The sequence below is a fragment of the Scyliorhinus canicula genome, chromosome 6 (assembly GCF_902713615.1).
Source record: "Scyliorhinus canicula chromosome 6, sScyCan1.1, whole genome shotgun sequence".
Lineage (NCBI taxonomy): Eukaryota > Metazoa > Chordata > Chondrichthyes > Carcharhiniformes > Scyliorhinidae > Scyliorhinus > Scyliorhinus canicula.
Window position 1 is genome coordinate 121,045,681 of NC_052151.1, and position 25,334 is coordinate 121,071,014.

The 25,334-nt window shown below is 47.5% G+C and overlaps 1 protein-coding gene across 2 annotated transcripts in view; it reads right to left on the reverse strand.

Annotated features, from left to right (window-relative positions):
- Positions 1 to 25,334, reverse strand: part of si:ch211-243j20.2 (uridine-cytidine kinase-like 1) — a 115,857-nt gene that overhangs the window by 13,226 nt on the left and 77,297 nt on the right. For both annotated transcript variants that reach the window (XM_038800031.1, XM_038800032.1), the window contains exons 10-14: positions 24,397 to 24,490; positions 22,647 to 22,709; positions 12,029 to 12,151; positions 2,697 to 2,804; positions 573 to 729 (exon numbers count right to left, since the gene is read on the reverse strand). In XM_038800031.1, the coding sequence (XP_038655959.1) occupies positions 573 to 729; positions 2,697 to 2,804; positions 12,029 to 12,151; positions 22,647 to 22,709; positions 24,397 to 24,490 (545 nt within the window). The remainder of the gene's footprint in view (positions 1 to 572; positions 730 to 2,696; positions 2,805 to 12,028; positions 12,152 to 22,646; positions 22,710 to 24,396; positions 24,491 to 25,334) is intronic.

A 25,334-nucleotide genomic window follows, 5' to 3' on the forward strand; every position in this document is an offset into this window, starting at 1 on the left:
CCATCCACAACATGCACTGCAGGAACTCACCTAGCTTCCTTAGACAGGAGCTTCCAAACCCACAGCCACCACCATATAAAAGGACAAGGGTAGAAAATATATGGGAACACCACCACCTGGAAGTTCCCCTCCAAGCCACATACTGTCATGTATTGGAAATATATTGTTGTTCCTTTACTGTCTTGGGTCAAAATTCTGGTACTCCCTCCCTGCACCACATGCACTGCAGTGGTTCAAGATGACTCACTACCACCTCCTCAAGGGCAATAAATGCTAGTCTAATCAGCGATGCCCACATCTCACAAATGTATTTTAAAAATTCCAAATTATCTTGGATTGCACATCAGCAGCAATTCACTCATATGATTGTTGAAATGGCAATTATCAATAACCTCCACACCAAAAATAAGCCTTCCTACCCCCTCATATTCATGAAAAAAAAATACAAGAGGAATGTTTACTACTATGTAACACCTGGTGACCCTGAAACATATATTTTACTTTAAGTCAAACACTTAATGTACATGGAGAGTGGGAGAATAAAAGAAACAAAAATTCATATATAACCGTACCTATTCCAGGAATAATGTGAAATTCATCATTTACTTTCTTATCTACAGCAGTGGTGATGATGTTAACCTTAGGAAAAGCATAAGCCACCGAGTGTACTCCCATTTCAGCCATCAGCAACGAGAGCAGGAAAATTTTATCTTCTTGCACGTCATGATCCTGAAATAAGCCAAACAATTTTAAGTAGCATTGTAATTTTCATCAGCATTAAATCTGGTGTTAAACTGTAAACAATGGCCTATAACTTCCTTAATTGTCGTATTTATCCATGTTGACATTGCAAAGACTGTCTGCCCAATGTTTGAGATTGTTGAGACAGGAGTACCAAAAAGTGCCCCCGGCTGCATCAGCGAGAAATAACTGGAGCACAAAGAGGAAATCCATCAACCTCATCATAAGGGGTGGGGGGAGGAGAGCCTCAGTCCCTCAAGGAGCCCCTTGAAGAATCATAGAAGTCGATGACAGTCGATGCCCCTTGACAAAATATTCATGGAACTGGAGCTGCAAATGATAAGCTCCATTATAAAACACAAGATTTTAATATCCAGGCCCCTCTACAGATCCACCAGATATCACATTCAGATGTGCCACTCAAAGTGATTTAGTTCAGAGTCTTTTGCTTAGAATAGGACAAAGCACATAGGGCCAGCCAAGACAGTATTTACATTGCCATGCTATACAGTTATCATTTTTCCAACAATCAGACAGAACTTTTCTGTAACATCACATATTGTACGTGTTAATCTTTAATAATCAAAGTAAATAGTTCCAATATAACCTACCAAAGAAATAAACCTATAATTCACTGTAAATATAACTGGTAACTGTGCAGGCTCTCTCTTAACATATTAAACCCGGGTTCAAGGCATAAAGGTAAACAATATTGGGGGGAATATGAAGGTAGAGTGGTAACATCCCTGGATTAGTAATCGAGAGGCCCAATCTCATGCTTTAGGGTCATGGATTCAAATCCCACCATGGCAACAGGTGGAATATGAGTTCAATTAGCCAGTCTGAAATCAAAAACTAGTCTCAGTGCTGGTGACCACCAAATTACCGTAGATTGTTCTAAAAACCCACCCATACCCAGTCTGGTCTACATGTGACTCCAGACCCACAGCAATGTCGTCGACCCTAAGTGCTGTGACAAACCACTCTGATCAAGGGCAATTTGGGAGAGGCAACAATGCTGGACTTGTCAGCAATACCCACATCCCATTAAAATGACCTTTTTTTAAAATCACATGCAGATGTGGTACTGAAGCTTGCTCTTTTACATCCAAATTCAATAGCCTGCCATTGGATTAACTACCACTTTACCATGGTATTTCAATTCAGATATTACCTGGATCATTCTCCTGAAACATTAGTCCCAATTTGGCAATTCTACCAAATAACCTTCAGTAGATCCTCTGGTGAACTTTAAGTGGGTACCAGAGTCCACAGAGACTCTCCTGCTAAACAGGTGGGCTAATAGAGTTATGAAGGTACTGGGAAAGCCAGGATTAGCTCTGGGAAAGACTATGCTGTTACATGTTTAGGCATTAATTTACAATTCAAAACATACCTTCAATATATCAAATCCAGATTTATTTCCCTTTCAGGTTCACTAGCTTGTGCATTCTCAAACAGACAGCTCTGAACTATCAGTATTTGAAAAAAGAGACTGCATTTATCTCAGGCATTCAATATTTTAAAGTACGAGGTGATTTCTAATGCAACTAAAATATGAACATAGATAAACACCACTGAAGACAGAATTATACAATCGCTACAGTCCACAAGGAGGCAATTCGGCCCATCAAGTCTACCCCAAACCTCTGAAAGAGCACCACTCCCCCACCCTATCCCCATAACCCTATAATATCACTTGAGGATTTGTGTGTTCTAACCTTTCCACAAATTTCCAAACTAAATTAAAAAACAACAGCACCACAGTCATTTAAAGATACAGGACACAAATCTTATGCTTTAAACTAAAGCATGATGGCACCCACCCCTCCCTTACAAGATCTTTCTCCTATACACCACTTACCAACAAAAAAATTCTAATTCAAACTTGGCAAAGATTCAGTGGAGTAAAAGACAAACTGTACCCCTTTTTAAATAACTAACTGATTACTTACCAGAAGAACTCGAACGGCCATCATTGCAGCAGCTCCTGTTGACACTGTACTGTCCATCAGAATGACATAATCATCAGTAATATCCTTAGGTAAACGAAGGTAATGTAGCTGTGCAAAAGATAGATAAATTAATCAACCCAATCGATCAAAAAAGACCATTTCCATCTTTTATATTTTGAAACTTGCAAGTTAATTTTTAAATTGCATAGCAGATGTAAGATTATCAGATTCGTAACCAGAATACTAATTGTTGCTTGGTAGTACATTACCATCATCATCTTTATTAGTGTCAAAAGTAGGCTTACATTAACACTGCAATGAAGTTACTGTGAAAATCTCCTAGTCGCCACACTCCGGCGCCTGTTCGGGTATAGAGTAACAATTTGTACTTTTTCAGCAGACATGTTGTAGTCTTACACTCATCACGGTGGACATTAAAATGCCAAAATTCAAAGGGAGCAATAACTTGCACTGCAGGAGAAAGGAATACTGATTGGCAAACACCTCACCTCTTATTGGTCAAGGCTTTGCCATGGAAAATGCACCAGGTAGCTTAACAGTACAAATTGTTGCTCCGTTTGAATTTTGGTATTCTTCAGTCTGTCCTGATAAGTGCAAGACGAAAAGCTTCGACAGTGTGTCTCGTTTTTCAGAATACAAATTGTTAAAATCTAAATTTATTACTAGAAACTAACATACAACTTGATTTAGGCATTTATCTTGGTAATGTTGTAAAGTGAAAAAACTTAAGTACTGCACAGTATCGAAAAGATTCAGAGGTAGATGGATTCTGGAGTTTACATCAAGCTTTGCAGTTTACTGCAGCAAAAATGTTACCTCTTGAAGCCTGTCTGTGAGAAACTGCTCGTGCAAAAATGGAATACGGATATCCCTTTATATAAGGTGGCATATGATGTAAATGCCTCAAAAGGGCATACGTAAGGTTAGCAACAAGTACTATTTATTGCTGGTTGGTTAAGGCAAGCATTCTCAGGGCATGATCAACCTTTTGGTGAAGATGACTGAAGAGGCGCAAGGTTTAAGGATAAGAGCAAGGATATAAAAGGACCACCTGATCAGATTCACACAATGGAGAAATCTAGAAACATGATCAGGACAATCAAAGCAAGAGGCAAAGGAGAGGGAGAGAGAAACAAATGAAGAGGTTGATCCCCAAGACCAAAGGCTGCAAGAAAGGAAGTCACTTACACTCCTCATCCAGTCATAATACAAATATAGAGCCTGTGTTCGACTGTAAATTATTACCCATGTTTATTGCTTATAGCCTACCTGAAAATTTAATAAACTTGTTCTTTATCTTACTAAAAGTAGCCCCAAAATGATTAGGGACTGAAAGACATAACACCAACAGTGTCACCCTAGATGGGACTGGCTAGGTTGTGAACATTTTGAGAGACAGTCAGAATCTCGAGATAGCACGTTCAGTCAGCACTCATCTTCAGAGAGAAAACTTTGGGGAATGCGGAGACCCTGACAAACCAATCAGTGGTTAAAGGCAATTACACTACAATAAGTGAAAGTTACATCATCCTTCAAGGCCTTCAAGCAGAAAATGTAGTTTATCCAAGATAGGATAAGACGGACAAAGTTATAAACGTGAGATGGTGAGACCATCTTGCGTTCACCAGATTATTAACTCGAAAGATCAGGAAATAGAGCACCTTAACCAGCAAGAAATGTACAACCGAGCAACAGGTCTCAAACCTGAATGTTAGTACAGTCGTGATTGAAACTCAAGAAGCTAGAAACCAGCTGAAACATTCAAGAGGACGATGAATGTTTGACAGAGTTGGGAACCCAAAACAAGCTGTTGAGAGGACAGTTCAAAAAGGGGGGGGGGGAGAAAAAAAGTTGAAAGCATCACTTGGGCTGAAATTAAGATTGTGCAGCAGGAAAAATGGTAATAAGGAAAAGAAATAAGTTTAAAGCCCACAGCAATAGTTAAAACTGCTGTGAGGATAAGTGTTATTCCTGTTTTAAGGTAATGTAATGAGTTTTTCCAGTGTGCTTGTGTATGAAAGTCTGATCATATCACTTGTGCTCTTTTCGGCAGAGCGAAAGGTCATTTGTTATCTGGTCTTTGATGTTGGAAGTATAAGTTTGTACTTGTTCTATCTATACAGGTATAGATTTTTGGTGACATTTGAGCCAGTTTTACGTTGCAAACTTGTTGACACCTAGCTCTTTGGGTTAGAAAATTAGAACAAAAGAGATTTTTGCCACTTGGTTCCTGTAAAGGTTTATGAAATTAAATGAAATGAAATGAAAATCGCTTATTGTCACAAGTAGGCTTCAATGAAGTTACTGTGAAAAGCTCCTAGTCGCCACAAATGTTGTATGAAAAGTATCAATGATAGTCTGTTCATTTCCCTTAAATAAAATTCGAATTATATTTCAAAGTAAAGTTAGTTGTTGGTGTGTCATTCTGGTTTAAAATTGATTTTTGCAACTGTGGAAAAGGAACATTTTGTTTTGTAAGTGATGAGCTTCAGCCTTTAAAATGTTTGGCACAAATCCAAATGAAGTGTTTGAAATATTTTGCTTTAATTTGACTAGAGTTTTTAGCTTGGAGATATGTGTGTCCTTATTTATGAACCTAAGAGAACTGAATTTGATGGTCTGCCGCTCCCAAAAAAACAGAGGGACCATGCAGGGGAAGAGAAACAAAGATTTCAAAACAAATTCCCTTTGTTCTTTTGACAAGATCATCTGAAAGTCAAGAATGTGTGGCTATGCGTGTGCATGTGATTTGTTACGTGAAGCAATTAACATGTGGAAATGCATGGCAATTTTACACTGAAGAATGATTTACAGACATGCGCAACTACTTGACAAACAGCATGACATGAATGGTTCATGTGGTCGGTAGTATAAGGCAACATTTTAAAATCATCAAGCAACCGACACATACCACATAAAGAAAAACTGACTTTAGAACAATCAAGACGTGGTCAAAATGAGTAAAATGAAAGTAAAAGATAACATTTTTAGAAGGGCAATTATGGGGAATTTTAGTTACTACTTGAGAATTCTCCAGAAGATGGACACAGGTGAAGCGGAGAGCTGGGGAAGTCCATGCTTAATTTGTCACTTTCATTCTATGCATTTACATGGTAATAACTCGGAATTAGCTGCACACCTGCAAAAAAAATAGAATCATAGAATCATACAGTATAAAGAGGGCCTTTGACCCATCAAACCTGCACCGTCAAGAAATAAAAAATAATCTACACTAATCCCACTTCCCAGCACTTGGCCCATAGCCTTGAATGTTTTGGCATCTCAAGTGCTCATCTAAGTACTTTTTAAAGATTGTGAGATTTCCTGCCTCAACTACCCTCCCAGACTGTGCATTCCAGAGCCACACTGCCCTCTAGGTGAAAATTCTTTTCCTCAAATCCCTTCTAAATCTCCTGCCTTTCACATTAAAATTCTGCCCTTGTTACTGATCCTTAAACTAAGAGGAACAACTGCATTCAATCAACCCGGTCCAGGCCCCTCATAATCATTCAATCAGGTCCCCTCTCCGCTTTCTCTGTTCCAAAGAAATCAACCCGAGCTTATCCAGCCTCTCTTCATTGCTAAAATTCTCCATCCCAGGCAACTTCCTGGTAAATCTCCTCGGCACCTTTTCTCCAGTGGAATCACACCCTTCCTACAGTGAGGCGACCAGAACTGCACACAGTACTCCAGCTGTGGCCTAACCAAAGTCCTGTACAGCTCCAATATAACCTCCCTGATCTTATAACCTATGCCGTGACTGATGAAAGCAAGTGTCCCACATGCCTTCTTAACTACCTTATTAACCTGTTCTGCAGCTCAGGAATCTGTGGACAGGCACCCCAAGACTCAACAAAAATTAAATTAAATTTGTTCGGCATGACCTCCCTAAAGCCATGTTGACTGTTGTTGATCAAACTATTGATTCTGTCCTTCAGAATTTTCTCCAATAGTTTCCCTATCACTGATGTGAGACTCACTGGTCTGTAATTCCCAGGTTTATAGTCCCAGGTCTACCACCCTTCTTGAAGAGTGGAACCATAATAGCCATCTTCCAGCCCCCTAGTACCTTCCGCTGTGACTAGAGAGAGATTAAACATTTGAGACAGAGCCCTGTCATTTTCTCCCTTGCCTCCCACAGCAGCCTGGGCCACAACTCCTCTGGACCTGGGAATTTGTCCTATTTTAAGCCTGTCAAAACCTCCAGTACCTTCTCACTCCCTATATAAGGGAGATCATTGAGTGAGATGATCTATAGGTGGGGAGTACTAATCTATAGACCTGTTAGAAATAGCTAGCTAAGCCAAAATCAATTATGAAAAGTCATTGAGGATAACTGGAAACATATGGCATAAATGGGTATTTTTCTGGTTGATAGGATGCAATGAGGGGTGTGCCACGGGATCAGTACTGGGCCTCAACATGTTACAATTTACATAAATGAGTTGGATGAAGGGACCCAAGTACAGTTTATAAATTTGCTGATGACACAAAGATGGGTCGGAAAATAAGCTGTGAAGAGGACATCATTTTTTTATTTTTATTTTTTATTCGTTCATGGGATTCCAATCCCCGACGGCAGTTAAGAGTCAACTATATTGAGGATTTCCGGTTGTGACCATGGAGTGAGTCGTCACACACAGGTCGAGTGGTCACACACATTCCTGCCTGAAGGCACAGAAAAGAGCTCTTTTTACCCGATACTGGGTGGAATTTTGATGAAAAGATGTAGGTGAACAACAAAGATCAAAGAATAAAGCACAGGAACATGCTGCCTGTCTAAACTAAAATCTTCTACACTTTCTGGGTCCGTATCCCTCTATTCTCATCCTATTCATGTATTTGTCAAGATGCCCCTTCAATGTCGCTATCGTCCCTGCTTCCACCACCTCCTTCGGCAGCGAGTTCCAGGCACCCACTACCCTCTGTGAATTTTGGAGGGGTAGTTTCCCCCGGGAATGGTATGTCTGCTGGCTATCAGACCTGCAGGAAACAGTGAGAGATTTGGCTGAAAGGTTGGAGGGAACCTTTGCTGCAGCAGCCACTGTAAACATGCAGGCGGGGGAAGAGCTGATGCAAGCTGGAAGGCCCCAGATGGAGGAGCTGACTGCATTTATTAAACAAATTCTGCCGCAGAGGAAGGAAATGTGTGAGAATCACTCAAAGTCCATCGAAGGAGCTGTGGCACCAATGAAGAGTTCTCTGAAACGGGTGAAGAAGTGTTTGGAGGTGCACGGGTCGCAGATTCAGCAGATCGAAGGAGTGATCTCAGACCACAGCGATAGTCTGGTGGTTCTGGAGGCGGAGATGGGGCTCCTAGGGCACCTGTGTAAAATGTTGAGGGCAAAGGTGGAGGAGCAGGATAATGACTCGAGAAGGCAGAACCTACAAATAGAGGGCCTGTCTGAAGGAGTGGAAGGTGTGAATACCATGAGGTATGTCTTGAAGATGCTGGCGGGGCTGGTGGCAGAAGGGGTGCTAGATAAGGAGCCTGAAGTGGATCGAGCGCATAGGTCCCTGATGCAGAAGCCGAGAGCTGGGGACCTGCCATGGGCGGTGATCATGAGACTCTACAAATTTTGAAGGTGGCGGATCAGATAGAGCTGAGGAAGGGACAGGTTGAACAGGCGTTTCATTTAGGCTGGATCTAAAGACGAGGAGGGTAGAAGTACTGGTTAATCAGAGAGTGTCCTTTGCGGTGGGGAGCATAGTTACGGACCCTGGGGGTAGATTTGAGATGTTGAGCGAGAGGTTGGAGGGGATGCCAGTGGTGCTGGTGAACATTTATTACTGAAAATGGGACGACGTGGAGTTTATGAGGAGAGTCCTGGCAAAGATCCTGGGCCTGGACACACACCGGCTGATCATTGTCGGGGGCAGTTTTAATACTGTGCTGGATCCTAGGCTGGACAGGTCATGCCCCAGATCTGAGGGTTTTGGCAATGAAGAAGGAATTGTTGGAATTTCTGGAGCGAATAGAGGCAGCAGATACCTGGCAGTCTGAGAGGCTGAGGGCGAAGGAATTTTCTATGTTCCAATATCCACAGGAGGTACTGTTGGATTGAATTTAATTGTCCTGGACAAGGCACTGCTGGAGGGGGTGGTTGGGGCCAATCGTGGTGTCTGACCACGCGCCACTGGCTGGACGGGTAGAGGCAGTGAGCTCCCAGATGCTGCAGCGGAGGTTGGATGTGGGGTTATTGTCGAGTAAGGAGGTCTGTGAGAAAATAGGAGTGGCTATCCGGAACAATGTGGAGTTTAGTAAGACAGAGGAGGTCTCAAAGGCTGCATTGAAGGCAGTGGTTAGAGGGGGGCTTATTTTGATTAGGATGCACAAGGTGTGGGCGGAGTAGGTGAAGCACCCTTTCGCAACCACATTTAACAGTATGGTTTTTGCCATAACAGGGTAACAGGCGACCACAGTCTCTGTGCTCACATATCATACGCCCTTGTTAGGAAAAGAAAAACAACATAAAATCAGCGGGATAGTCACAAGGGAATAAAGTTCAAGATTAATGATGATAATAACATCAGGATGATAAGACCATCCATGGAGCTTCGAAAGGCCAAAGCCATGACAGGATCATCGTGCAGTATTCAAGGTCCCTTCAAGTTCCACCAACGAACCTTCGCATCCACCATGTTGTCGTACCGAAGCCCAGAAAAGCCAAGGCAACCAGCCGCCTCCAACCCTTCCCGATGAGCATCGATGACAAGACAACGCAAGACCAGTGGTCAGCCAACCCCAGGCCTCAAAGACTGGATACAATGTGCTCCGTCGAACTAGAAATGACCAGCATTTAAATCAAAATTGCGAAAGCATGGCAGCCAACTCTCAAATTCAGCTGGGGATTCGTACGCTGCTCCCCACAAGACGGTGCACGAACACTCCCTCTCCGACCCATCTCCCCGAATCAGCCAGGATAATCAATGGGTCCAGTGAGTAACAGGATTCTCTTCTCCGCTTTTCTCTCAACGATATTTCGCAGTTCACCAAAGTGAGCACCAATAACCTGTGGCATGGAGCTGAGACCATCGTCCACAAAATTCTTCTCAATGGCAGCCATCATCTTGATGCTGACAGCACCGCCGATACGTCGCCCCAGTCACCAGAAAAAACACCACTGTAAGATGGGCCTCTCCTCAGCCATCTCTGACGGCCTCAATCAAACACAGATTCTTTGACTTAACTCAGGCCCTCATCACTAAAGTCCAGCCAGGATCTTCCCGGGACACAGCAAAACATATACCCCGAAAGCAAATAATTATGGAATCTGCATCAGGATTTTAAAAAAGGATTAAAAGGTGGATGGCAGCAAAGCTCACGGAAACGCAGCCACTCCTGCATTCACATCACAAAAATAGATTTTTGATAAGCAAAGGGGTGAAAGATTATCAGGGGTGGGGGCGGGCATGTGGGGGTGAGGTTACAATGAGATCAGCCATGATCGTATTGAATGGCCTGTTAATAATAAAAATCTTTATTGTCACAAATAGGCTTACATTAACACTGCAATGAAGTTACTGTGAAAAGCCCTAGTCGCCACATTCCAGCGCCTGTTTGGGTCACAGAGGGAGAATTCAGAACGTCCAATTCACCTAACAGCACGTCGGGACTTGTGGGAGGAAACTGGAGCACCCGGAGGAAACCCACGCAAACATGGGGAGAACATGCAGTCTCCTGCTCCTAATTCAAATGTTTGTATATCCTCCCCTCAGCTGGGAGAGTATCATGCTATACCCTCCACCTAATAGTTGCTGATTCATACAAGTAAACTTTATTCAAAATAATTCCACACTAACTGAAAATGCTATTCAGTTTCTTATATTTTTCCAATTCTTTCAGTCTCATGCTTAATGTTTCTCAGCAGGGTAGCAGTTCATCAGGTTTCAAGTTTAATTTTTCAGTTTGTCTTTCACCCCAGGTATGCCAGCTTTCTCTGCAAAATATTGTTTTCCTAACAACCAACCAAAATGGTCCTTAATGAAAATGGTTAATATGGTAAGAACTGTGACATGTGGCATAATAGGTGATGGAAAATGGACACATAATAATTCTAGAAAGTGTAGTCTATATAAATAGGCTAGCACAGCTGCATAGATATCCTTGAAGAATGATCAATCAGCAATTTGCTTATAGGTATTGAACCTTGAAAGCTATATTTCAATAAATATATACAATTTTTCAACTTTCATTTGAATACAATATTTGGCATTTAATTTCAAAAGAAATAAGAAATCTTCAAATGCAACAATGTCACCACTGCAAACATGTTCAGCCTCGAGGTTCTACTTTGACAAAGGCAATACAGATGGCCGCTGAGCAATACGAACCATAAGATGCAAGATTTTATTTTTGATCTGTGTTCATTTATTCAATTATAGAAATCTTTTCTCTCAGAGGGCACTTAATCTGTGGAAATCATTTTCCAAGAGAGCAACAGCGGCTGGGTCAGCTGGTTAGATTGATTTTTGATTGACAAGGAAGCCAAGGGTTACGGAGGAACAGATAGTATAGTGGAGTTGAGGCCACAATCAGATCAGCCTTGATCTCATTGAATTGCAGAGCAGGCTTGAGGGGCCAGATTGCCTACTCCTGCTCCAAGTTAGTGTTCTTGTGCATTGAGCTGCATAAAAAGTGGCCTTCATGCATGAGCCAAGGAGAAGTGGGCTAGGTTCCTCACCATTATCCACTGGCTGCAAACACTCTAAATGGTGGCTCATTGAGGAATGACCATTTGGACACAGCACTAGAAAGTTGTTGGAACCATATCTAGGCATGAACCAAAACATACAGGAAAGGAAGAAAACTAGGGCAGGGAGGAAATTGAAGCAAATCAAGCTGTTTATCCCTCTATGGAGAAGCATCTTCTATTTCTCCTCTCCATGAAAATTCAGGCCAATTGTATTAAATTAACCAACACATAATGCCAAGAGACTATTTTCCAAGGGTACAAAATTTCTATGTCTAGGCATGCAAAAAAAAAACTGGAAAAGATTTACAATTACAGGCTTAATGATTGGTAGAACCATCAGGGTGCTGCAAATTCTACAAAAGCAAGAACCGATTGGATTATAAAACAAATTTTCAACATCAATAATTTTTCAAAAATTCTGACTTACTGGTAACTAATACAGATTGCTGATCAATTAAGAAAATGATGTTGTGTATCATGTGACTGGTTTAAGGGATAAACCAGGCTATTATTTCAGATAAAACATAGATTATAAAGAAATTATTACATGAGACAATTGTCACAAGTTTAATTAAACTAGGTAACCCAGCAATTAATTAACAGTATATTATGTACCTCAGGCTCCCCTGTGTCATGGTTTGTCTGAATAAGAATCTTTCCTAGTCTGATATCCTTGCACACAGCCGTTAGTGCCTGCTCCATTGTTTCACCAGCACGAAGAATGGAGACTCCTGTTATCTGAAGAACGGGAAATAATTCATTAAATTGCAATACTGAATTTACAGATAAAAATGCGACACAATTTAGAAATTTCTTTTATTTTTCTATTAATTTCTCCTAAATAGGCTGAATTTTGTTCGGGTACTTCCTCATGGGGGTATCAGCAGTTCACTTTGCAAAGCCACTTTTATTTGTAATAAAAATTACTTCAATTTTCTAAACTTTAAAATGAGTCTATAGTTTTCAAAGTCATCTAACTTTGTGAATAACAAGTTGTACTTTTACACAGAGCAAAGCAAAATGTTTGTAGGTAACTCTTGAATACATAGGCTGGATTCTCCGATTGGGAACTCGGCCCATCGGGGCGGAGTATCGGGGGTAGGGCCTCAAGTAATGTCCTGAGGCTGTCCCGACAGTGTACTCTAGGAGTACGCAGTCTTGGGAGGGGGCGGAGTATCGCAAAAGCGCCACGCTCCTGATTTCAGCGCCAACGTAGGTTCACCGGCCGATCACCGAAGGCGATTTCAGCGTCGGAGACCGGAGATTCCTGCCCAGTATTTCTATACAGTAGTCCCCCGTTATACCGCGCTCCGCAATACCGCGGTTCGCGATATACCGCGGGGGCTGATGGACCCCAACTGTCAGTTGTGTCAATTTCAGCGGCCGGCTCACTTTGATCCGGAGAGGGAAGCTGCTCTCACTGAAATAATCAGCCGGCCGCTGAAATTGACACTGCCCGCTGCTCTCTCCCTCCAATCCAACTTTTAAGTTTTGATGTTTCTGATTGGAGGGAGAGAGCAGCCGGCAGTGTCAATTTCAGCGGCCAGCTGATTGTTTCAGCGAGAGAGCAGCTTCCCTCTCTGGATCAAAGCGAGCCGTCCGCTGAAATTGACACTGCCGGCTGCTCTCTCCCTCCAATCAGAAACATTAAAACTTAAAAGTTGGATTGGAGGGAGAGAGCAGCGGGCAGTGTCAATTTCAGCGGCCGGCTCACTTTGATCCAGAGAGGGAAGCTGCTCTCACTGAAACAATCAGCTGGCCGCTGAAATTGACACTGCCGAGGGGGGGCGGGTGTTGGCGAGGGGAGAAGAGGGGGGGCGGGTGTTTGGGGGGGGGGGGGGGAAAGAGGGGGGGGCGGGTGTTTGGGGGGGGGAGACGAGGGGGGGGGCGGGTGTTTGGGGGGGGAGAAGAGGGGGGGGCGGGGAAGAGGGGGGCGGGAAGAGGGGGGGCGGGTGTTGGGGGGGCGGGTGTTGGGGGGGGCGGGTGTTGGGGGGGCGGGTGTTGGGGGGGAGAAGAGGGGGGGCGGGTGTTGGGGGGGCGGGTGTTGGGGGGGGCGGGTGTTGGGGGGGAGAAGAGGGGGGGGGCGGGTGTTGGGGGGGAGAAGAGGGGGGGCGGGGGTTGGGGGGGGAAGAGGGGGGGGGGGGGTGGGGGGGAGAAGAGGGGGGGCGGGTGTTGGGGGGGAGAAGAGGGGGGGCGGGTGTTGGGGGGGGAAGAAGAGGGGGGGGCGGGGTTGGGGGGGAGAAGAGGGGGGGGGGGTGTTTGGGGGGGAGAAGAGGGGGGGGCGGGTGTTGGGGGGGAGAAGAGGGGGGGCGGGGTTGGGGGGGGGGAAGAGGGGGGGGCGGGTGTTGGGGGGGAGAAGAGGGGGGCGGGTGTTGGGGGGGAGAAGAGGGGGGGCGGGTGTTTGGGGGGGGAGAAGAGGGGGGGGGGGTGTTGGGGGGGAGAAGAGGGGGGGCGGGTGTTGGGGGGGGGGAAGAGGGGGGGGGGTGCTGGGGGGAGAAGAGGGGGGGGCGGGTGTTGGGGGGGGAGAAGAGGGGGGGCGGGTGTTGGGGGGGAGAAGAGGGGGGCGGGTGGTTGGGGGGAGAAGAGGGGGGCGGGGTTGGGGGGGAAGAGGGGGGGCGAGTGTTGGGGGGGAGAAGAGGGGGGGCGGGTGTTGGGGGGGAGAAGAGGGGGGGCGGTGTTGGGGGGGGAGAAGAGGGGGGCGGGTGTTGGGGGGAGAAGAGGGGGGCGGGGTGTTGGGGGGAGAAGAGGGGGGGCGGGTGTTGGGGGGAAAGAGGGGGGGCGAGTGTTGGGGGGGAGAAGAGGGGGGCGGGTGTTGGGGGGGAGAAGAGGGGGGGGCGGGGTGTTGGGGGGGAGAAGCGGGGGGGCGGGTGTTGGGGGGAGAAGAGGGGGGTGGGTGTTGGGGGGAGAAGAGGGGGGGCGGGTGTTGGGGGGGGGAGAAGAGGGGGGGCGGGTGTTGGGGGGGAGAAGAGGGGGGGGGGTGTTGGGGGGGGGAAGAGGGGGGGGTGGGTGTTGGGGGGGAAAAGAGGGGGGGGCGGGTGTTGGGGGGGGAGAAGAGGGGGGCGGGGGTTGGGGGGGAGAGGAGGGGGGCGGGGGTTGGGGGGGAGAAGAGGGGGGGCGGGTGTTTGGGGGGGAAGAGGGGGGGCGAGTGTTGGGGGGGAGAAGAGGGGGTGCGGGTGTTGGGGGGGAGAAGATGGGGGGGGCGGGTGTTGGGGGGGAGAAGAGGGGGGGGCGGGTGTTGGGGGGAGAAGAGGGGGGGGGGTGTTGGGGGGAAGAGGAGGGCCCTGCGGGTGTTGGGGGGAGAGGAGGGCCCTGCGGGTTGTTGGGGGAGAGAGGAGGGCCCTGCGGGTGTTGGGGGACGGGGAGGAGAGGGGGGACGGGGGAGGAGAGGGGGGACGGGGGAGGAGAGGGGGGACGGAGAGGGGACGGAGGGGGGGAGGAGAGGGGGGGGGAGGAGGAGGAGAGGGGGGGAGGAGGGGAGGGGGAGAGGGGGGAGGAGGAGAGGGGGGAGGAGGAGGGGGGAGGAGGAGAGGGGGGGAGGAGGAGAGGGGGGGGAGGAGGAGGGTGTGGGGGAGAGGGGGCGAGCTGGACGCTGTGGGGGAGAGCAGGAGGGTGTGGGGGAGAGGGGGCGAGCCGGAGGGTGGGGGGGGGGGTGAGAGAGGGGGCGAGCAGGAGGGTGTGGGGGGAGAGGGGGCTAGTTGGAGATTGTGGGGGGAGAGGGGGCGAGCCGGAGGGTGTGGGGGGAGAGGGGGTTTTAATGTTTCTGATTGGAGGGAGAGAGCAGCCGGCAGTGTCAATTTCAGCGGCCAGCTGATTGTTTCAGTGAGAGCAGCTTCCCTCTCTGGATCAAAGTGAGCCGTCCGCTGAAATTGACACTGCCGGCTGCTCTCTCCCTCCAATCAGAAACATTAAAACTTAAAAGTTGGATTGGAGGGAGAGAGCAGCCGGCAGTGTCAATTTCAGCGGCCGGCTGATTTCAGTGAGAGCAGCTTCCCTCTCCGGATCAAAGTGAGCCGGCCGCTGAAATTTTAATTGGATCCACGATGGGGGTTTTAAATTTATTTAAAATCTATGCTAGCGCTTCCCATTGTGAGTCTACGGGGGTCTGACCTCTCCCCCCGCCCCCCGTAGACTCACAATGGGAAGCGCATGCATAGATTTTTAAATAAATTTAAAACCCCCATCATGGATATCCGCGGCTCGGATACAACGCGGGTTGGGGTCTTGGACCCCAACACCCGCGTTATAAAGGGGGACTACTGTATTATCAGTTCTCCTCAGCTGTTCAAATTGCTTTCCAGGTTTTAAAAAATGAATCTTCTCAATTTTCCAACTGTCATGATTTGAATGGAAAGGTTACTTTTTGCATGTCACAAACACTCCCAGAGACTTGGGCGTAAAATCGAAGTCAACAGCCCAGGGTAAAATAGAGGATTTCACTGCTTGTGGCACAATTGTTCAGTTGAGATGTTTAAATGAGGCCCTGTTTATCCTCTCAGGCCCGTGTAACAGGTTGTCATGGCGTTATTTCAAATAGCAGAGGAAGTTCTCCCAGTGTCCTAGCCTATCCCTCAATCAACAACTAAAAACAGATTACCTGCTCATTGTTACATTTGGTATTTGTGGGACCATCCTATGTACAGGTTTCCGGTCATGTTTCATAAGACTGCGCTTGCTGCCAACATCACAGTGAACGCAGTCATGCACAGTGAAGTCTGTTGCTCTCTTAGCTCATAGTGAGCAAAGGCGTTGGCAGCGGTCAGGACTAAAAATAATCAAAACTTTGTTTTCTCCCCGTTTAGGCGACAGTCAAAGCCATCCCCTTTTTAAGGATGTTACCATTCTCAGTTCAGAACTGGAATTAATTTTGTGAATAATGACTTCACCAATGTCTTTTTAAGAAGAAAGGCAAATATCTTAGACCTTTTTTTAAAAAACTTGGCATCAATAGCAGGGGCTGGTTTAGCTCAGTGGGCTAGACAGCTGGTTTGTGATGCAAAACAAGGCCACCAGCGCGGGTTTGATTCCCGTACCAGCTGAGAATTGCTAGCGAGCGGGAATTGCCACAGGTTTCCCGGCGCTCGGCCGGCAACACTATTCAACGTTAATCGGTCCACTTAACAAGGACTCACGGGCTTCCCGCCCCGAATGCCAGCGCGCCAGTTGATTCACCGGAACTGTGCTCACCTTAATAAGATCAAGCAGCACTTAAGCTGCACTAGCTCAGCCAACCCCAGTCAGCCCGTCAACAATAGCGCCGAGGAGACCAGCCCCAAGATTCAGGGATGCTGACCTGGGGAGGCCCCTGGACACGGTGGAGGCCAAGAGGGATGTCCTGTTCCCCCCGAGGGTCCCGCAGGGTGAGCCACAAGGCAACCAGTGCTGTGTGCGACGAGGTAGTTGCACAGTCAATTCGGGCAGTGTGACCAGGAGACCTGGCCTCCAGTGTCGGAAGAAGGTCAACGATCAACACCTGGCAGCATGAGTGAGTAGACACCAATGTCCCACCCCACCCCCCAAGAGAGCATCCTCCTAGATGACCTCCAACTCTCCCTCCATTCCCCCCCTCCGCCCTCCCTCCACCCCCCCCTTCAACCCGCTCTCCACCCCACCCTCCCTTCACACCCAGCCCCACCACTGTGAAACACGCGTGTGGCTAACAATGCCCTCTCTGTGTCTCCTCAGGAAAAGCTCTCCCACAATCACCGGGAGAGGGCTCAGACTGGCGGTGGGGTGCCGGACTTGAGAATCCTTACCTCCTTCGAGGAGCGGGCCCTGGAGATGACTGGTGTGGCTGAGGACAAGGCAGTCACCAACTCAGAGGCTGGCGGATGCCGCACAGGTGAGGAACTACCGGACCCCACCCGGAGGACCTGCCAAATGTGAGTAGTGATTGCCTTACTGACCAACCCATTCCTCCAACAAACCACATGTCCATTCTCCCGCAGGTCGAGCAGCCGACAGAGCCGGCCCAATCAGGCGGCACCGTCTCCTGACCCCGAGGAGAGCTCCTAGAATGAAACTGTTAAAAGTCGCAGCATAGCTGTCCCCCATCCTCCACCAGCGCAGATACACACACCTTGGTGGGAAATGTTAGTGGGCAGTCTTCTGGGGCACAATCTGGTGAGCATCACACAGCTGCTGATGTACATCCAGCTGGGTCCCAGTCTGATGCGGAGCCTCTAGAGCTGGGTTACCCGGAGTTGATGGAGACGACAGGGAGTGGCCGGAACATTCAGAGGGAGATGTCAGCATCTCTCCAGCAGATCCATAGCCGATTGGAAGAGTCCCAGAGGCTACAGCCACAGGAGATGGCGCCGGCAATGAGTGGCACCGAGGCCAACACCGTAGGGTGGCAACTGCAGTGGAATGTCAGCACCATGAATGTCCAAGGCTTCGCGCAATCAGTGACGGCCATGGCTGAGGGTCTCGGCAGTATGTCTGCCTCACTGGGGGAATATCACCGAGTACCAGGTCGACCTTGATGAGGCTCTGCGGGACATGTCCCACTCTCAGACGGAAATGGCCGAGGCACTGTGGAACTTGTCCCAGTCATTGAGGAGCAATGCCGAGGGTTTCAACACCATGGTGCGGGCCATGGGGAACCGCTAGGGCTGGCAGAGACAGATGATATAGGGGAAGCTGGGGCTCGAACCAGCTGCCCTTCCATCCAAACGTGAACCCCAGGGCCCTATGTGCACCAACAGGGAGGAGGGGAGGTGCTGAGTGCCAACCCGAACCTGTCCCATGTCGCGGAGTCGGTGGCCACCAGTTCTCCAGAGTTCCACCTCTCTGATGAGGCCGTACCCCGGGGTCAGCCCACAAGACAGGGCAGCACGGCTAGGCATGTGCCGCACCTGCCAGAGGCAGCGAAGGCCACGGGACAAGGTAAGTAGGGCTGTCTCCACCTTGTATGTGCATCCTGGGGTGACACCTAGACATAGTGGTAAAGCTAGGAGGGCAAAGCACATCGAGGTTCACTGAGGGCACCGGGTGGAGGGGATAGGTAGGGGGTTAGGGGTGGGGGCTGCAACATCTTCAGAGTAGGGACCTATATTGAACAATAAGTGCACAACCAGTAGGAAGCCTCTGTCACTTTCTTTCACGATGCATCAACGCATGCAGGTAATGTGTGTGAACAAGCACTCAGCAGACAGGCAGGGATCAGACTATGGTATAGATTGAGGAGCACCAGCGCCCAGCTCCCTGTGGGTTATCATCACACCCCGTGCCCTTGACAGTGACCTGCGGACAGTGCCAACACAGTCCCAGCACCCTGGAGTGACGTGACATACCCTGGGAGGGTGGGAAATGGGGGCGGTGTGTTGGTAAGATCACGGCGATGGACAGGCCACGCGCGAAGTGAATTGGTAAGAAGGCCTCCCTGGCCCTCCGGGCTTGCCAGACACTCACCGCTGCCACCTGTCTTACAGCCTCCGGCTGTAATCTTTATTATTGTCACAAATAGGGGCGGCATGCGGCGCAGTGATTAACACTGGGACTCCGGCGCTGAGGACCCGGGTTCGAAACCCCGGCCTGGGTCACTGTCAGTGTGCAGTTTGCACATTCTCCCCATATCTGTGTGGGTTTGACCCCCACAACCCAAAGATGTGCAGGTTAGGTGGATTGGCCACGCTAAATTGCCCCTTAATTGGAAAAAATAATAATTGGGTACTCTAAAATTAAAAAAATAAATTGTCACAAGTAGGCTTACATTAACATTGCAATGAAGTTACTATGAAAATCCCGTTTTCGCCACACTCCGGCGCCTGTTCGGGTACACTGAGGGAGAATTCAGAATGTCCAATTCACCTAACAGCACATCTTTCGAGACTTGTGGGAGTAAACCGGAGCACCCGGAGGAAACCCACACAGACACAGGGAGAACGTGCAGACTCCGTACAGAGAGTGACCCAAGCCGGGAATCGAACCTGGGATCCTGGCGCTGTGAAACAACAGTCCTAACCATTGTGCTACCGTGCTGCCCACAAAAGTGACCCAAGCGGGAATCAAGCCCAGGACTCTGGTGCTATGAAGTAACAGTGCTAACCACTGTGGTACTATGCCGTCTAACCAGCACCTCATCATCCTATTTCCCCACCCTCAGAGTGGCCACATGTTCCTCGTCACCAACCTCCAGCTCATTGCGAGACTGCTGTTCGAGGTTGTGGATGACACAGCAAACCACAACAATTCGGGCGACCCACAGGGCAGTGTACTGGAAGGCACCTCCAGGGCGGTTGAGGTATCGGAACCACATCTACAGGAGTCCAATGCACTGCTCACCGACAACCCAGGTGACTGCATGGGCCTCATTGAACCTGGTCTCCGCTTCAGTCTCCGGCTTCCGTACTGGAGTAATTAGCCAGGTCCTCAGCGGATATTCCTTATCCCCAAAGAGCCAGTCGCCCATCCTGGGGTGCTCCTTGAAAAGGGCAGGGATGACCGACAGCCCCACAATGTAGCTGTCATGTACGCACCCGGGAAGCGGGCATACATGTGCCTTATCTTCATCTGGTGGTCGCAGACATGTTGTATGTTGATGGAATGGAATCCCTTTTGGTTAACATAGAGCACCCCCAGATGGCCCAGTGAATGCAGGGAAACATGCATGGCATATACGACTCCCTGGACCTGGGGCATCCAGGTGATGTCAGTGTAACCTGCTGCCCGGACATCGTGTTAGGCCTGGTCCATATCAAAGTGGATATCATCTTCCGCCTGTGCATACATGACTTGCCGGATGCAGCTGTGGGCTTCGAGATACAGCACAGGTCCCCACTCGAACCCTGGAATGGAGCCCTGGAATCATTCCCTGGCATAAAAAGGTCAGATCTGCAGTGATCTTGACGGCCACCAGGAGCGCGTGTCCTCCTCCTCCACGTGGTGGCACCTCCGTGAGGATATGGCACAGGTGTTAGAACATAGAACAGTACAGCACAGAACAGGCCCTTCGGCCCTCGATGTTGTGCTGAGCAATGATCACCCTACTCAAACCCACGTATCCACCCTATACCCGTAACCCAACAACCCCCCCCTCTTAACCTACTTTTTAGGACACTAAGGGCAATTTAGCATGGCCAATCCACCTAACCCGCACATCTTTGGACTGTGTTGCACCATCTCTTTGTTGAGGTGGAGCTTCCTGCGGCACATGCTGTTTGTCATCGGTTCAAACGACAAGCGACACCTGTACACCCTGGGCCATCGCGGGACATTCCCTCTGGGTCCCTCCCTAGCCTGATGAGCGGCCGGGTCCTCCAGGTGTGGGGAATCGCATAGCACCAGCACACTAGGGCAATCTCTACATCCAACATCCCTGCCATAGCGTTCAACATCTGTAAGGCATTGGGAGGGGGTGTTGGACTGACAAACAACGGTGGCTCCCACCCCAGAACACTCCATTCCCCGTGTGATCCTCACCACTCTCTATCCAGAATGCCCTGCCCAAGTACTCCAGGCCGCAGCAAGCCCTCCTCACCCCGCCCCAGACCCTGTACACCTGCTCACAACATAATCGGACCTGGCGCTGGCCCCCTCCTGTGGCACTCACCCATCCTCTGGTCATGGACATGTCCTCCGGAGCTGTGTCCCATCTCCTGGATGTTCAGATGTTGGCGGCTGCATCTGTGGTGTTGCCTCCCACGGTATTCTGGCACACTGTCCAGGCATTGCAGTCTGATTGGGATGCTGGGATGCGAGGCAATGACTCCCTCATGCTGCAGGACCCGCCCATCCACAGGAATACACTTGGGTTGTATGAAGTGCTCACTTAGCCACGACTGCCAATTCCCTAGAGACTATAGTCTTCAGATGCGCAACCAGAGGCCTCAGCAGTCGGTAGGGGTTGTGGGTGGTCCGGGGGCTGACGGCAGAGACAAGGGTTACCCCCGGAACAGGTACTCACAATCCAGGGGTTGGCCTGGTAGCGCAGCGAGCTGTTGCACCCCCCGTTCCCCACTCTCCCATGGCGGCCCACCCCTGTGGAGGGTCCCGCATCTTGTGTTGAGGGTCCCCCATTTCCCAGTCTCTTTGCCTGTGAGCAAAGATGGCTACTCACCTCTTCGGCTCCCCACAGAAGCCCTTCCGCCAGGTTCACGTTTTTAAAAAAGGAGTACTAATCGGCACCAGCGTGACCACTTGCTGGGGAGGCCACCGAAAGACGGGAGGCCGTTGGGCAAGTGTGGCTCTCGTTAATTGTATGGAAATGGTTGTTGTAAGTGTTGTTGTTGGTTTTTCACCAAGGCAAGATTCCTATTTCGCCTCGGGGACTGGGCCGGTTGCATCGCAAACTGTTTGCCGCCTGGCACGGTTCCTGTTTTTGGCCTCACCCGCTACTCACCAGCCTTGTTTCGCTTGAGCGCGAGTGTAACGAGGCAGGAAATCGCGCCCATAGTCTCCCAAACAGAAACTCTTGCCCTAAATTTCTAAGGGATATTCAATTGGCTACTTTATTGGCTATATTTCTAAGAGATACTTAATTGGCTATGAAGTACTTTGAGTCATCTGGAGGTCTTAAAATGTACTATACAATGCAAAACATTGTTTATTAAGATCAACTAAATAAATCTGGTTTCTAACCATATCAAAGAACAGAACAAACCACTGAACTCTCGCCACAAATACATCTAATTGGCTAGTTAAATGAACCATATTAATGGCATTCTCCCATAAACTTATTCCACAATTATAACTGGTTAAAATAATTCCACTCAGCTTCCTTTTAGAATTCTGAATTTTAAAACCCATGTCCTCATTGAGCCCTTTACCATAATGAATGATTTTCTGGATTTAGTTTTGTTGTGTTTCATCTATAATCTTATAATTAATTCAGCATAATAGTCTCCTCTTTCCTAAAGAGTTCTCACCCTTTATCCATAAATCCTAATCACTTTTTAGTTCCTCATCCTCCCAAAAACCAAACCTTTCCTCCTCTAAATAACTAATGAAAACAACATACAATACTAGTGAAGGATTTGACGGATGCTTTGTGTAAAACAATACAAACTCACATTAATAACCGTAAAATTTCAGGGGTGGCACGGTGGAGCAGTAGTTAGCACTGTTGCCTCACGGCGCTGAGGACCTGGGTTCGATCACAGTCTCACCCCCACAAGCCAAAGATGTGCAGGATAGGTGGAATGGCCACGTAAATTGCCCCTTAATCAGAGAAATTTAAAAAAAAATAAACAGAAAAAATTTCTAAAGACCTTCTAGGAAACAGTGAGATGCTTACCCGCTTTCCACCAAATCTCTTCCCTTCATACAGTTCTCCTTGAGGTGTTTCCACTGTAACAGGCTATAAATATTAAAGAAAATCAATAATCAGTAAATGAAGCATTTTTCCTCGTTACTATCAGACAGCAAAAGCCAGCACAAAAATGCTGGACTTGAGCCAGAATAAAAGACAGCTCACAATGTAAGCCTCATTCTGTCCCATTGTCTCATTCCTCTCGTCATGTTACAAAGAAATACATTGAGGATGTTAGAAATCCATGTTGATGTTTATCCACCACTTCAGCGATAGTCCTAATTCCATATGCTTGCTCCGTTCACCAAACATCTTTCCTTTCTCCCCTTTCAACTAGCAACTTAAATTATTCTTTTTGTAAGAATATCCAATATCCAATTTTTTTTTCCAATTAAGGGGCAATTTATTAGGGCCAATCCATCTACCTTGCACATCTTTGGGTTGTGGGGGTGAATCCCATGCAAACACGGGGAGAACGTGCAAACTCCACACGGACAGTGACCTGGGACCAGGGTCAAACCTGGGTCCTCAGCGCCGTGATGCGGCAGTGCTAACCTTTGCTCCACCCGTAATTTAACATTCTTAAACGTTGAGATGGTCTTTGTTTAAATCACTAACATTGTAAGAAGTCTTACAACACCAGGTTAAAGTCCAACAGGTTTGATTCAAACACGAGCTTTCGGAGCGCAGCTCCTTCCTCAGGTGAATGGCGAGGTATGTTCCAGAAACATTTCTAGACAAAGTCAGAGATGCTGGACAATGCTTGGAATGCAGGCATTTGCAGGTAATCAAATCGTTACAGATCCACGGTCTGCATTGGCGAGACCATGCAGACACTGCGACAACGAATGAACAGGCATCGTGCAACAATCACCAGGCAGGAATGTTCCCTTCCAGTCAGGGAACACTTCAGCAGTCAAGGGCATTCAGCCTCTGATCTCCGGGTAAGCGTTCTCCAAGGCGGTCTTCAGGACACGCGACAACGCAGAATTGCCGAGCAAAAACTTATAAGTTCCGCACGCATGAGTGCGGCCTCAACCGGGATCTTGGATTCATGTCGCATTACATCCACCCCCCACCATCAGGCCTGGACTTGCAAAATCCTACCAACTGTTCGGGCTTGAGACAATTTACACCTCTTTAACCTGTGATTATCCCTCTCCCTGGATCTGTAACGATTTGATTACCTGCAAATGCCTGCATTCCAAGCATTGTCCAGCATCTCTGACTTTGTCTATATAAATGTTTCTGGAACATACCTCGCCATTCACCTGAGGAAGGAGCTGCGCTCCGAAAGCTCGTGTTTGAATCAAACCTGTTGGACTTTAACCTGGTTTTGTAAGACTTCTTACTGTGCTCACCCCAGTCCAACGCCGGCATCTCCACATCATCACTAACATTGGCACTGCATTCCCAGCCTCCGAAGCCAATGTAAAATATTTTTCTTGCTCTTTATAATCTTTTTATATCTAATCTCATGTCCTCATGTGATCGGCCCCTCAACAAGTAACAATGTTTTCAGTACTTAGTCCCATGCCTTCATAATTTCAAACACCCATCTAATTATTATGTCCTTTGTTCTAATGAAAACAGATCAATGGTTTTAGTTTTGCTAAGAATGAGTAATGATTATAAAACTAAATCAGACTCAGTAAAAATCCAAATGCAATGTATATGTTGCTCATGAGGTCCAATGTCCTCACAATTTGAGGACAAGTACAGGTGAAAATCTTACCTTGAGTGGCAGGAAAGAAAGGGCATGTTCAATCAGCAACCTCATCAATCTCTTTGAATAGAAGATGAACTCATCTCGACTCGTGTCTTTATTTCTGTTCAACAGCCAATGAAGAATCAAAACATTATTCATCCAATAACATTTCTGAAACACCAACTGCAGTATGTCAGCTTTAAACAATAGATTAATTAGAGGTTGGCATTTATAGGACATTTTTGAAAATATTAATTGAAAACGGTGTATATTAAATTACTCATCCAATTAAAGCAAAACCAAATCAAATTTAGTTATATAAAGAACAATGGAATATAGAAACTAATTGAAAGCTAAAGTGTAAACTTCAAGAGAAAAAGCTTTGTTCTGCAGTATCACTGTAGCCCGAATCACATTGGTTCAACCCCCACAGAGAGTTGGTGCGTGCAAATTGGCTGGCATGTTGCCCCTCAGTGTCCAAATTTCAAAAGCACTTAATTGATTGTGAATTACTTCAGACATCCTGAGAATGCGAACGCTAATATACAAATGAAAGTCCTTTCCTTCTTTAAGTGGTCCAAACATGATTCAAACTAGATTAGACTTCTGATTTATAATTTGCACCAATTTATTTTAGATTAGTTGGGTATCTGACAAAAGCAAAAACTTTCAGTACAATTAAGAGTCTCCAAGTATAACTGAACAACCTATAACCACTTGTAGAGTTTCTATTTACTCAATTAAATGTAAATAATCTCCTTGTAAGGTCACATCCCACAAATCTAATTCCATAAAGCTCAATCAAGTGCAAGTTGGCAGAACCTAGACTTACAAATTTTCAAGTGTATGTAGCAGCACCGCTGGAATATAAACAGGTAGATCTGTCAGCTCAACATAATGAACCACAAGAAAGATTTCATTGCTTTCCCAGTTAATATCTCACTGTACCTATTAGGGCATTGATT